Raw genomic sequence first — 15,190 nt, forward strand, 5'->3', positions numbered from 1 at the left:
TTTTATTTTTTTTTCCCCAATAGAAAAGAAAGGTAATGTGTTTGGGGTAACTTTTAGTTTAACTTGATACACTAAACCAACTAAAACTGAAATAAAAAAATTATATAAACTATATAGACATACATATAAAAACAAAAACTACACAAAAATTGTGTCAAAATTGACACTAAAATAACACTGGTATTTTAATAAATTGACACTGATGTTTAAAATTATATGTACTATATTCAAATACAAACATTTATTTTTAATTAAAAAATTCTCTGGAAAACATTGAAACGCAGTTTTTTTATTTATTCACAATGTAGTTTATTGTGTACTTTGTTTTTTTCTACACGTAAAGCTATATAAACCTTTAAAATTAAAAATAAATAAATTATATTGAATTCAGTAAATGTGTTGAAAATTGCTACACAAATGTTAACTTGAACAGCCCTTAAAAAGAAAAATTTTTTTTTTTCAATTTTGTATTGTATTACTAAATTGTATATTATTGTGGTTTCAATTTTCCATGAACAAACAAATATTATAATGAGTTCCTTGAGTTTACTGACCCAAAATAAACAGACTGATCCATTTCAATAAGAATCTAAAATGATCAGAACAAATGCTGAAATTCCTCTGTTTTTCCAAGGACTTGTTTAATGGCAAAACAGATCATCTTCAGAGGAGCTAAACAGAGACGTGAGACGTCTCGCTCCAGCCCAGCACTGAACAGACCGAGGGAATTACACGAGTCTCTGCTGTAACTGTGTCAAACCCTTTCAGCTTAAGGGGCTTTTTTTTCTCTTGGAAATAACAAGGTCCAGGTAACAAAGAACAGTTGAAGAAACCAACAAAGACAAACATCCATATTAAAGAAACCACTGGAAATGATGGGACCAGATGATTATAGCATTGTATTTTCTTTTTTGTAGTAGAGACACACTTAAATGATCCTTTACTACTCCTTAAACAGGACCATTTTGTAACCAAACAGTTGACGGCACCCATTGACTTCCATAGTATTTTTTTCTCCTATTATTGAAGTCAGTGGGTACCAGCAGCTAAAATATCTTATTGTGTGTTCAACATATGAAAGAAACTCATACAGGTTTGGAACAACTTAAGAATGAGTGAATGATTTCAGAATGGTTATTTTTGGGTGAACTGTCACTTTAATATGTCAGAATGATACCAAGGCTTAATCCAGTGATGCTGGATTGCCGTATATACAGGTGCATCTCAATAAATTAGAATGTCGTGGAAAAGTTCATTTATTTCAGTAATTAAACTCAAATTGTGAAACTCGTGTATTAAATACATTCATTGCTCACGGACTGAAGTAGTTTAAGTCTTTGGTTCTTTTAATTGTGATGATTTTGGCTCACATTTAACAAAAACCCACCAATTCACTATCTCAACAAATTAGAATACTTCATAAGTCCAATAAAAAAAATATTTTTAGTGAATTGTTGGCCTTCTGGAAAGTATGTTCATTTACTGTACATGTACTCAATACTTGGTAGGGGCTCCTTTTGCTTTAATTACTGCCTCAATTCGGCGTGGCATGGAGGTGATCAGTTTGTGGCACTGCTGAGGTGGTATGGAAGCCCAGGTTTCTTTGACAAACTGAGAGACCATTTTGAAGGCTCAGGAAACCTTTGCAGGTGTTTTGAGTTGATTAGCTGATTGGCATGTCACCATATTCTAATTTGTTGAGATAGTGAATTGGTGGGTTTTTGTTAAATGTGAGCCAAAATCATCACAATTAAAAGAACCAAAGACTTAAACTAATTCAGTCTGTGTGCATTGAATTTATTTAATACACGAGTTTCACAATTTGAGTTGAATTACTGAAATGAACTTTTCCACGACATTCTAATTTATTGAGATGCACCTGTATAAACGAAGCATGCACATTAATAAGCAGATTTAAATGCATTGATTTTATTCCATCTGTGTGCATTAACCTCGCTGTATCTCCAGATGGGACTCACTTAATGCTTTAATTTACCCTTAGAGTGAGTTGATAAGTCACGTCAGGTAAAGAGTCCAGCACACGCAGGTCAATGAGGACCTGTGTCACCAGATGAGCCAGCGCAGAAATAAATCTGCACTTAATAAGTATTTCTGCCTGATATCGCTCGTGAGGTACTAATGAGATTTGGCATACAGCCTAGACACTGAGGTACCACGTTTGCTGGGGTGAAACTGTTTCCTGAATGAAACACATGCCACAGAAAGGCAGCGGTAGGACGTCGGATCTATTGGGGGAACGGTAACTGAGACAAGCCTCAGTGTTTCTAGTGTGACATGTACGGTGAGGGATTTGAAATGACCGCATTAAACCGCAACATTTGTTCTAAAGACATGAATGACAACTCAAACTGAGAGGCTTGAGGAGAGGTGTGCTATTACTTTTCTAAAGCGATTAGACCTACTATTTTAATATAGGCAAACTTTGACATGAAGCAAACACTTAGCAATGCTTTAGCAACCCCAACACCCTAGAACCTAGATGTGGGTGGTGTGACGCATCATGGTGGTATAATTGTGACAATCAACTGAATGATCGGCTAATATGGAGATATGTTTAAAAAAACTGGGGCGATACCCTTTCAAAAGGTAGTAATATGAACACTTTAGGCACTAATATACTGTATACTTTTAAAGTAGTAATATAGGGGTAAATAAGGTACAAACATGTACCTTTTAGCTTTTGCACATTAGGGTGTCGCCCCAATGACAACCTTTTTTCTGAGAATGCATAAAAGCTAGCAAAGTATTTCACATCTTTATCATCATCATCATCATCATCATCAATTAATTATTATAACATCTACGTTATAACTTATAATAAAAACATTCGATTTTTTTCCCCGATGAAGAAAGGGTAGAAAATCATTTTTTTATTTGTTTGTTTGTATTTGTATTAATTGCATATTTTGCTTGCTTATAAGAATGTGCACTGAGAAATGGTTGTTCTGTGTAAAAAAAATAAATAAATAAATAAACACAATATGTTAGAAAAGTCATCTGTGATGTAAGAGATAAATGACATTTAAAAAAAAATAAAAAAAATGCAAAGCAAAAAGCAAATCAAAACAAAATGCAAACAACGGCAAACAAAACAAAAGTGAAACAAAAAGCATAACAAATGTGAAACAAAAAGCAAAGCAAGACAAAACAAAAACAACAACAAAAAACAAAGCAAAGCACAACAAATCACAAAACAAAGTAAAAGAAAACACAAAGAAGAGCAAAAGAAAACAAAACAAAGCGAAACAAAAACAACATCTATACCATTACGGTTATTAAACTATTAGTGTTATAGAATAATGTCTTTATATGGTGTTTCTGTTGACTGAAATAAAAATACATGATTGTCACTATATTTTGATAATGACCCATTTGCACAGCTATTAGTGGCTTTACTTACATGTGAGAGCAATGCAGAAACATACAATAATGCTAAAATCGTATAGTTTATACTAGCTGTTGTTTAATATGTTAGCTTTTTTTTGTTTGTTTGTTTTGTTTTTATTTGTTTGTTTTGTGAAGCTCCAATTATGCCAGCCTTATTTGTTTGTTTCAAATAATCTTATCTTCTGGTTTGTGTCAATCCAAAAAAGAAAAAAAAATCAGAGAAGAATTTACACATAGGCATTAACGCATGTTTATTTTTATATTGTGAATAAATAAAAAAACTAGACTCAATTGAATAAAAAAATAATAATAAAATAAATGAATAAAATTACCCAAAATGCATTTCTTTACAGTGTCCTTATTACATTCAGAACTGTGTTCATTGACATTCACCATCTATAATAAATCTATCTGCACTTGAAATGGAGCTGATGCCTTGTTACACAACGCTACAACTTTATGGTACTGCAAGCAGCCAACAGGCCAAACACTCAGCACCTCAACGCAAATATGGGAGTGATTAGGAGTTCTTTGAAACCGACAAGGTAATTAAAACAAGATAGACCCTGGTTCATCGTAAATCTTGCCTTTCACCACACACCTTCACAAACTCCCCTTGCTTCATTCTAGCGCTCTTCTACGATGAGCGCTCAGGATAGAGATGAGAGCGCTGAAGTGTAGCCAACCTTTCAACTTTCAGTCCGTGCAGAAGCTAAAGATTGTTCAAAAACGATAGCTGGAGGACGAGTGTTTCTTCACTTAGTGTTGGTCCATGTGGCGGGCCAATAGTGCCTTAAGGACTTTCTGAGAAAATACTTCTGTTCTTAGTGTCCTGCTGCGGTCGAAACTACTCCCTAGCCATTCAGGACGTTCCACTGGTCGCCCCTCGTCAATAAAAGTGAGAAAAATGAAACGGAGGACATCGTGCGTCACACTGTGAACATCTGCCGAACAGAGCCGCCAACGAACGCAGAAGCTGTCTTTGGTCCTCCTGTTTCGTACGTGCTATACGAAGCGATATGAACGTTTGCTGGGAAAACGGGGTCCGATGTTTATCCCGGGAGAGCTGTCGGAACATGAAAGGCCATAGCTCATTAAACTTAAGTGAAAATAAATGAAATGTTGTGAGTGACAACAGAAGAGGCATTTATGGACCGCCTTTGGTCTTAACCAACAAGTAAACTGTTGTGACCAACTGATTTTTGTTCTTTAATATCATGACCACAAGACTGGAGATGTTCAGTTTATTCCTGTATGGTCGCATTTGATTGGTTAACATTGTGGTAGGTTTATTGCTGTGACTGTGCTCTATAGATGCCACATGTCAGACTGATTAAAAATAAATAAATAAAATAACCAAACTCACTTTGAAGAACTACACTACCTGTATTAGAGACTGTATGAATGCGTTGGTTGCTGTTACGGTACTAAATCACCTTAGAGTGTCAGTTACTACAAGAGATGTCCAGTGACCAAGAGAGTAATGAAACAGGCAGTTGTATCTCAGTTTTATCAATTTAGTCTTTTAGAGGCTGAGTATCAAGAGATCAACTCCATATACTCACATACTCATGATTTAAAGAGATCACATAAGTGCAAATAAACATCCAAATAAGGAGCATAGGCCTACACAAATAATAACTGAAAACAAATAGTTACAACAGATTTAGACCTCAAGGATACACAATCTTGCAATTATGCAGGGAGAAACAATGAGTACAACAGTCCTGGTTGATTTTCACAGTCGCAGGAAACATTCAGATGTATGGTTAACAGTGAACTTGGGCGTTGAGCTGTAGTCTCGGGTCCACTGATGCACAATATCCGATGAGAATAAATGCAAAGGTCCACAAAATGTCTATGAATGTTTGTTACTGCAAACGGATCTTGTTCGTGTGGTGTTCTTGTCGAGATCGACTGACTACCTTCTCAGATCGAAAAGGAAGAGTATCCAGTTGCCAAAGCTTTTCAACCTGTCCAAACAACTCAGCCTCAGGAGAGACACAAGAAATGAAGAGGCATTCTTGAGGCTGCAAGTAAGGCTTAAGAAGCCTCGATGGACCTTGTAATGTCCATCCAAGCTTTGTGTGAACTGCTGCTGGTCCTCCAGGGGGCCCCAATCTGACTGGCTCCACAGGCATGATTAAGTGCGGATAGTCTGATCCAACAAGCACCAAGGGCTGTGCTCTGTTGACATCATGCAAAGGCAAATCTTGAAGATGGCGGTATCTTCGTTGCAAATCAGAGACAGGATAAGTATGCTGAACCAGATTTAACTCTTTAGCGGTGAATGCACCCTTAATCTGGTACGATCTGTCAGGGTACGAAACCGGAGCGATGGAGAAGGATACAGATCTTCCATGAATGGTATGCACCTCTTGTCTTACTGTACGAAGAGCAAGATCCTCCATTTCACCTTGAAGGCCCAGACGTTGAGCGGCTTCATTCAGCAAGATAGTTCGCTCAGATCCGTCGTCTAGCACAGCATAGGTTTCCAGTGACTTATCACCATTCTGAATAATGACTCGACTTAACTTAAGCAGCACTTGCTTGCTACTCGTGGGCCGATCCAAATATAAGGTCTGAGCGGCGGGACTAACTGTGCTTGTGGGTTTCTCTGACACCTTGATGTTGCCTCTACTCTGTATATCTGTGCTGGCATTAACATCATGGAGAACATCGAGATGCCTTCTCTCACATCTTTTGCACTTTGCCTTCAATGTGCATTTGGATGATGAATGCCCTCGTCCACAGCGCCAACATCTGTTGCCTGTCCTAATCCAACTTTCAATCTGCTCCTTAGTTAAGAGTTTGAAGTTGGAGCACTGATTCATGTAGTGCTGAACTGTGTCACAGAACGGACAATACTTCTTAGGCTTCTCCTGTGGTCTGTCTGAGTCTGCTTGTCCAGCCTTCGGATTCTCTACTGCTCCTACTCTCTGCTCTCCGCCATAAAGAACAGTAGTCAGCTTTCGGGGCACAAAGCCAGTTCGCTTGTCTTTGCGAGCACTGCATTTCTCATGTTCAGGATAGGCGCCATACTGGGTTCCTTCAACCTGCACACGAACCTCGTACTCCAGCCAGTCTGCGAAATCCAGCAGCGTTGGGATTGGAGTATGAAGAGGGTTAACAAATCTCTTAAAATTAGCTCTTAGGTCGCTTTTAATATAAAGAACATGAACTGAACATGGCTTTTTTACACTACCCATAATCTTGACGAGAGGATCCACCAATCAGAGTCACTGGAATGGAAATGAACATCATGCCAACAAACAAACAAATGAACTGTAAATGATGCGAGTCACTCTGCTACATGGCACTACTGTTAAAAAGTTTTCAGTGTCACATGACCCTCCAGAAATCATTCTAATTAGGCTTGCCACGATAGACGGTGTTGACGGTGATACCGGTGTTAAGCCGCAACACCGGTTACGTCAAGTGCAATCCGACTCTTATAAAAGTGTACGATTTGTAGGTAAAACTTCATGTGAAGGTTTATCCTAAACTTAACCCTCAGAGCGGTGCAAAAACATCGTACAAAAACATAGAAATGAGACTGTAAGATCAACCATTTCACCAAATCATGAATAACTCACGATCGAGGCATCTGACGTGTGCCAAAATGCTCTCATGACAGCGAGGCTGCAGTTTACAGAGTCACAGTTGCAACATCTCAGCTCATGTCTAAAAAGTTAGTTATATTTTTTTATATGTGAGAGATTAATGTGTGAACACACTGACAGAATAATCTCATACAGAATATATGATTTTAATCATATTTCTGAATCATGTTTTTTATTAAACTAAAAATAGAAAGCAAAAATTGGATTATTTGTTCATCTTCATGTACCAGCAGCAATATTTCAAAATAATCCACTTCACTGACAACAAAGAACATGAACATAATATTTTCCTCTGGCCTGCTATGAGACGTGGGAGCTGTCAGCTCTTTTTTCACTCCTTTCCTGACTGTAACACCTACTCTCAAGTACATTAAAGCTGAGGCGTCTCAAACAAGCCTTATAATAAACCAACTATAACCATATGTAAGTACAAGCAGCTCCATCAAATATTTACACAAGCAAATGTAGTTCATTAGTATTAAACCATAAGCACTTGGGTAAATAAACAGTAAAATGAACAAAGTGAGAGTCTGTTTTCCTCTAAGAGTGGATGAAGAGGCGTCTGGCACAACGGCGACAATCAATTCCAGAGATGCAGTCATCCGACAAAAATTTGATCAAATTATCTAAAAAAAAAAAACCTCTCCATGAATAATTGTGTAAAATAAACAAAGTTTTGTATGTTTGTATACACTGGTCAAACGTATGTACCGGTCAAACAAATGTTTGTATGCACTGGTCAGTCCTTTCTCAAACATCATTACTCTCAGCAGAGGAGTGGGAACAGATATGACTGGACGAGACTAGAACAGCCACACAGGCATAACAAACCATGTTTTGACCCATCAGGGCAAATAAATACGATCATAAATAGAGTCTTAGTCTTTTTTAGTTGAGAATTAAATTAAATTAAATTACACTAAATTAACATTACATTTAATTGAATTAACATTACAATTTATTCAATAAATTAATGTGTAAAATTAAAAATAAATTAAAATAAATTAAATAAAAAAGACATTAAATAACACTGAATAAAGTGACATTCAATTATATTGTATTGAACTGCATTAAAAATAAAATTAAATCCAAAATTACATTGAAATAAATTCAATTAAATAACACTAACATTGCATTAAATTGAATTGAATTGAATTAATATAAAACTGCATTAAATAAAAAATAAATAGCATTAAACTGCACTGAATTATATTAAATTGAAATAAATTAAAGTTAAATTAAAAATCAAATCAATTAAATTAAAAATAAAATATAAATGAATTAAATTAAATTACACTTAATTAACCTTAATTGTATTAACTGAAAAATTGTACTGTGTTACACTGCATCAAATTAAATCATCTTGCATTAAATTGCATTAAATTAAATGGTATAAAATAGATAGTAAAACTGCGTTAAAATTCATTACATTACAAAAAAGTAAATTATGAAATTAAATTGTGAATTTTTTATCCTTCAACCTATTGTCATTGAGAAATTATAGGCAGCAAAGAATGAGGACACGGAAAAGCTTTAAGCTTATGATATAGCGAGTATAAAGAGCTCTACACAGTGTTAGAAATGGTGTTACCTGGTAAGGGACAATGCTCCCGTGGGCAGTTCCCCATCGTCTGGCTTCGATACCAGCGTTGAGGTAGTTGGCAGCGATGTGAGTTAGACAAGCAACCTGTAGACAAATTAAAGAAGAAAAAAGAAAATAGCTTTAAAGTCTTAAGAACTGTCAGAAGGCTCATTACACCCTGCTGTTTTGTGAGTTCAGCGAACTTTTTCACGGCTGACACAGCAGTTCATGCGACTGTGCCGTAAAACCTTCCTCCAACGTTTGTTATTCTGGAAAATGAAGCAACAAAAACTTCAACAATTTTTAACAAACACCTAAGAAAGGCATATAGCATTTCAGCTTTACTGTAACAATCATCTTGGTTGATTAGGTCCCAGCTTTTTTACGATGCCCAGGTGACACCAGATCAGAAGCATGCAGCTGAGACAATATTTTGCGATGTACAACCATGCACTGAGAGGACAGAGGTGGAATACTTTGTCAGATCAAAGCCTGTCGGTGATGATTTAACAGTCTGCCCAACACCTTGAGCTGAACCTATTCTTCACTTCCCAGCTGCTTTATTTCCATGATGTCTTACGCTGAGGCTTTTGTTTACCGAAACTTTGGTTTCTGTGTTTAAATGACTGGAAACAATCTCATTTTTGTCTATATGCAAGCAAAAAATTATTTATTAGGTCAGCACTGAATCATATCGGTGATGTTTCTTAACTTTCTTCTTCAGTAAGCTCATTAAATGATTAGCAACTGGTCCAGAACTGAACCAGAGACGGTAAAAGCAGAAAAAGAGCAAGCTATAATCCGCTCGGATCATGTGCACCTCATAAGATAATCATACAAACTCAGGGTCAAATGTCAATATACTGTAGTGTGCACTTCAATATACTTGTCTTAGACATGCTAAGATGAAGCGTGCCTCCTCACAACCTGCTTACAGACAAAATATACTCAACTGATTTCAGGCATCAGACAGGACTTGCTGTTAACTGGTTTTGTGTATTAGACAAAACTCAGCAGACAGTTTTGGGATATCAGACAAAACAGATGTCTTCTGACAGGATCTGGTAAAGAAACCGGATCCAATATTGGATATATGGATATCGGCATGATCTAACGTTTTTGGCTTTGTAAAGAAATTTTAAAAATAGATTTTTTTTTTTTATGTATGCAACCAAACATTGTATTACTTTACACATGTCAAGTAACCACTAGATAAATTAATGCTACAAGTATTTGTTTAGCATTTTTAAACACGTCTGTTTTCAAATAACATGAATTTTTAGTAATTATATACAGAAATACACATTTAAATTGTGAAATCATGAAACTATAAACAATATAAACATTAATCACAGAAAATCACAAATACGTCATACATAACCCATAACTGACCTACCAGCGTCAGCTACACATTTATTAATATTTTAATAATATTTACGTTTATTAATTTGCTTAGTTTTCATTTTAACGTAAGTTTACATTTTAGTAATTTTGTTATGTGCTTTTCTCATTTTTATTAGGTGTTTTTTATTTCTATTTACCTTTTTTATTTTAGTTTTAAGTTCTTGTTTATTTAATATTGTTTATTTAATTTAACTTAAATGTATTATATTTCATTTAAACCAGAAATGCTTTTTAAGTCTAATTTGAGTTGAAGCTACAATTTATGATTCCATTTGTTGTCAAAATGTATTGATGTTATTATAATTATTAATTTATTTTCTTTTTTTACATAATTTCAACCAGTATGATTTGGAAATTTTAGTGGGGGGGGGAGATTTTTTAGTATTAAAGGGGTCCTATTATGCTTTTTCATTTTTAGAATTTTAGTCAGTGTGTAGTAGGGCTGTCAAAATGGCTGAAAAACTAAATTCGAATTTTGTACTTAAATATTATCAAAATTCAAATTATATTCAAATTTAAAATGCATAATTTCAGTTATGGTGAAGAAAAGCTTCTGGCTTCTCTTCTGAGGCCACAAGAGGGCGCATCGAGCAAAATATTACTAATGCCATTTATTCAAAGTGTAAGATAACATGACTGATAATCTGTGAAAAAAAAGTGCATAATCTTTAAAATAATGTTTATAAACCAATTATAATTAATTAGGTTGCTTAAACAACTATAAACAAAACAGCATCATGTTTGTATGCATAGTTTAATACAAAGGGCGGAAAGCCAATCACACAGAGTACATATTTCATTTAAAAACATGAGATACAGTGGGATGGGGAAAAAACCCCGCCATAAAGTCTCGATATATGTTTTTTTCAAAGTTAAACTTGCATTAATTTTACATGGCTTTCTAAACATGCGGCTCCCTTTTGCGAGATGCGAGTGTAATGGTAATAGATGTCCCTCTAGAAAATGCGTGAAATATGTGTTCTGTGTGAACGGCTTGGTTTCAGTTTTGATGTAATCAAGATCTTCTCCGCATTGATGTTCTCTTTTTCCGTAATATATTTAATGAACAACGCAGCAGTGCCGCATCTAGTGGCTTCAACTAGATAGGCTAACAAAAACATTATAATGCAACGACACTTACATCGCCATCGCATCTCGTATGTCACTGATAAGGCTGCCTCCTTAACGCACACCTACAAATCGAATGCAACGTTTTTGCATTTGAATGTGGATTTTTATTTTAAATTCGACGAATATTTGAAATTCTAAAAAAAATTTGAAAGCCCTAGTGTGTAGTGTGTATGTTTGGGCATAAAAAAGATCTACAAAGTTACAAATCTCAAAGTCCACTCCCCTAACGGAGATATTTCATTTTTTAAAAACTCCAACGAATGGCTCGTATGGAATACAGCGTTGTTTTCCGGGGTTTTTGTGATGTCATAAAGTGGCCCATTAGAATATCATTAAAATAAATCCCGCCTACGGAAATTCGAATGGTTGGGGGGTGGGGAGGGGCGAGGTCGTGGTTAGAACCATAGATATAAGTAGATGCCCTATTAGCGGCTGTTTCTATGGGCCACTATACGTAAGCCGTCCGCCATATTGGAATGTCCGTGAACACTCGAGAGCAAGTTGCCTTTGCATCTGCACTGTAACTGTAGTTACACGTATGAATATTTGTATCTTCAGTAGACTTCAGAAGATGCTTTTGCTAAACTAACAAAACAAGACGAAGCCGTTAACTAGCAAGGCATTTAAAAGGAACTTTAATTTAAAAACCTGTAATATTGAGTTGATACATATTAAAGCCAACACAATCTTACCTATGAAAGGTTATCTCGTTTCTTCAGGAATTTAAATTTAGGCGGTTTTACAACCAGATGCTGCACAATGTTGTTGCATTTTTGAAACTCACTGACTGTTATTGTGAGTGACGACATAGACCGTTCCAAGATGGCGAATGCGTCAACGTATCTGGAGCTGTCCAATGTGGCATCTATACATGTCTATGGTTAGAACGTTTGGTTGAGAGACGACGATAAAGAAGTGCTGCTGTAGTGTCAAGTTTTTGCAAGTTATTACACATGCACCTGAATAATTATGTATGTAAATATGTGTTACAATTATGAAAACGTTTTTATAAATTGCTGACAGTACAATACTGGACAATGATGTAATCTGCAGAATTTACACTTCAATTATGAGACTACTTGTTTCCCATACATTGATTTGTTTGTGGTGCCCGCCACAATATAAAAACTGACTGCCTCAAATAGATTTTCCAAAAGGCTTTGACTTCGTTGATTAAACATGAGCACTGTACGTTTCAATATCGAAACCCGGTGCGGGTGTTTTTATATCACTGCATTTCTGAAGGAAACTGACTGTCTTCAGAAAATTTTTAATGCCGTTTTCATTTCATCTTAACAGCCGTTACCGGGGAAACCTCGATCTCTACCACTCCAACAGCGCCTCCTGCCGGCAGAGACGATGAATTTGCATATATATGCCACCACAAATAGAGTGCAAGTCTGTGGGAAACACTATGGTATAAATAAATTCAACTGTATTTCAACAGTTTCACTGCAATTCATGTTATAATGTTAGAATTAAAGAACAATAAACATAATACATATTACCGTTGCACTTATCTGTACATAGTAAATGCAGTTATTTTTAAGCGGTTGTTGACATCCTATCTAAAATGTGATTTAGCCAAAAAAAAACAACAATAACGTTACCACTCTAATATGTCTTGCGATATCCGTGTGTGCAAAGGTTCTGCGCGATCCTCTTGTTCAATATTCTCGGGGTCTGAATCCAGCTCAAATTGATATGGCAATATTGATGCTAATCCTTAACTATACCGAAGCAGACGGAACTTGCTGCTTTGGCAAGGGGTGGGGCAGTACTGAAACACCGTTTAAGCTGTTCGCCAATCACAACGCACTGGGACAGCTAACCAATCACAACACATTTTGTTTTTCAGAAGGCGGGCCTTTATCAAACCAGGAACTAATCGAGCCATTTTTGTGCAGGCTGGGGAGAAAGGTATTGCAATAATGTAAATTATGTGAAAAATAATGTGTTTTTCGAACCACCAAGCATGAGAGCATGTTCTAGTACACCCCCAAAACAAAATCAAGACTTTGTAAAAGAGCATAATAGGACCCCTTTAAAGTAAAAGGGAGCTAAACATGTATGCCTTGAAAAGAGCTGCTTGGAGGCATTGGAAATAAGACCTTTGAGTGAACTGACTTGCCTTAAAGGAACTGAACTTAAAGGGGTCATATGATGCGATTTCAAGTTTTACTTTCTCTTTGGAGTGTTACAAGCTGAACTTACAACAGAACAGGAATGCATTTTATGGACGACCGTTTCGTGAACCTAGACTGACTTTGCTATGACAATCTGGCGCTTCTGAATCAGCTACTGTAAGTATGTTGAAAAGCATCATATGACCCCTTTCAGTTATTTCCCAGCAGAACCACTGCTGCCCTACAAACTCAAGAGGAGTCAACACTCTATCCAACACTTCCATTCAACAGAAACCTAGAGAAATGAATGAAGTTGCTATAATATCAAAGACAGAAAAGCCAAGTAGCATCTTATTACACTCACAGCACCTCATGTGTTGTTCTCACCACAGATCTTTAATTTAACATGTGATAAACGTTTACAGGGTAGCAAGAGGTCACTGGATATCACCGTTCTCCAAATCTGCTACGCATATGTTCCTTTAGCTAGATATTTTCCAATTAAAACAATAGTATGAACTAAAGCGCATCCCAGCCTTCTCTCCTGAGCTCGGAACTTGTTCTTGGCACAACATCTGAGAAAAACTTTTCAAGCCGTTTCACTCAAAACAAAAAACAAAGACATACCCTGCATAATGTCCATACTTCTGTTACCTTACTCCAGAGGTCCCCAACCACCGGGTCGCGACCCACTACCCGGCCGTGGAAGAATTGCTACCGGGTCGCAAGAACGTTCTGGGAAAAATGCGCAGGCCTATAGATATGACACTCTGTTATTTATTTATGTTAATGATTGTTCTAATTATTCTGTATTTTCTTTGTATACGATTGATATGGAGTACAATTTGACAATGTCATGTTAAATAAGTAAATGAAAGATTGCTCTGATCTGTCACATATTAGGAGTTAAACGGATCGCAGTTGATTCGTAATACGTACGGATGAGACCCTACCGTTCAGCACGCACGTGATTCGCAGATTAATTTGCCAATTTACACGTACAAGCAATTTTAAACCACAAGAAGAAGAACCGTAAGAGAGCTCAATTCGTTACTCACGCGCTGTTCTCGCACACAATCAAAGCGCGCACAAGAGACATGTTTCAGACAGCGCGGAAATACAAAAAAATAAAAACACAATATAATGCGTTGAATCACTATATAATGCTATTATAATAGCTACTATATAATAGTCTAATATATATGAGCAATATCACTCTAGAACGAGAGCGATACCGGCTCTATATCAGCATGGCTGTGATTAGGTCAGAGGCACGAGGCCGCGGGCCGAGTGCCGGAGGCAATCACAGCCGCTGATATAGAGCCGGTATCGCTCTCGTACTCGAGTGATATTGCGCAACAGTTCGACGGAACATGTGTGTGATTAAACAAGAAACAACGGAGTGCCTAATAAAACCCTCTTTTGTGTGGAACTACTTCCTTCCGCCACGGATTCAAAGCTCAAGTTGACAGTTAAACATACGTCACTTTTAGAATTCGTATCAAGGGCATGTGCTGCTTCAGTTAGGTTATTAGTGAGAAATAATGAGGTTATAAGAGAGAAACAATGCGGCAAGACGTGCATCCAAATGAGAGAGAGAGAGAGACCGTGAAGCTAGACGTTTCTTCTTATATTAACTAATGTACTCTACGATTAGCTCAGTGAATAAGAAAAAAAAAAACATAGACCCGGCTTGAACAAGCGGAGTCATACAAAATTGTGAAAGTGCGTTCCTGTAGCGATACCAGTACAACACCTCACGGTTCTCAACCAATCAGATTTATGATGAGCAAAGTGATTCAAAAAGCTAAAAAACAGACGAAGAACCAGGCAGCTTATTCGAAGTATACAGGTGCATCTCAATAAATTAGAATGTCATGGAAAAGTTCATTTATTTCAGTAATTCAACTCAAATT

At 36.5% G+C, this 15,190-nt stretch overlaps 1 protein-coding gene across 3 annotated transcripts in view; it reads right to left on the reverse strand.

Moving 5' to 3' along the window:
• The window catches only part of LOC107687505 (succinate--hydroxymethylglutarate CoA-transferase-like), a 123,825-nt gene that overhangs the window by 88,900 nt on the left and 19,735 nt on the right, over positions 1-15,190 (reverse strand). For all 3 annotated transcript variants that reach the window (XM_016484864.1, XM_016484861.1, XM_016484865.1), the window contains exon 9: positions 8,623-8,718. In XM_016484864.1, coding sequence (XP_016340350.1) covers positions 8,623-8,718 — 96 coding nt within the window. The remainder of the gene's footprint in view (positions 1-8,622; positions 8,719-15,190) is intronic.

This window comes from Sinocyclocheilus anshuiensis, unplaced genomic scaffold, assembly GCF_001515605.1.
Source record: "Sinocyclocheilus anshuiensis isolate Anshui unplaced genomic scaffold, SAMN03320099.WGS_v1.1 scaffold870, whole genome shotgun sequence".
In the NCBI taxonomy this organism is placed as follows: domain Eukaryota; kingdom Metazoa; phylum Chordata; class Actinopteri; order Cypriniformes; family Cyprinidae; genus Sinocyclocheilus; species Sinocyclocheilus anshuiensis.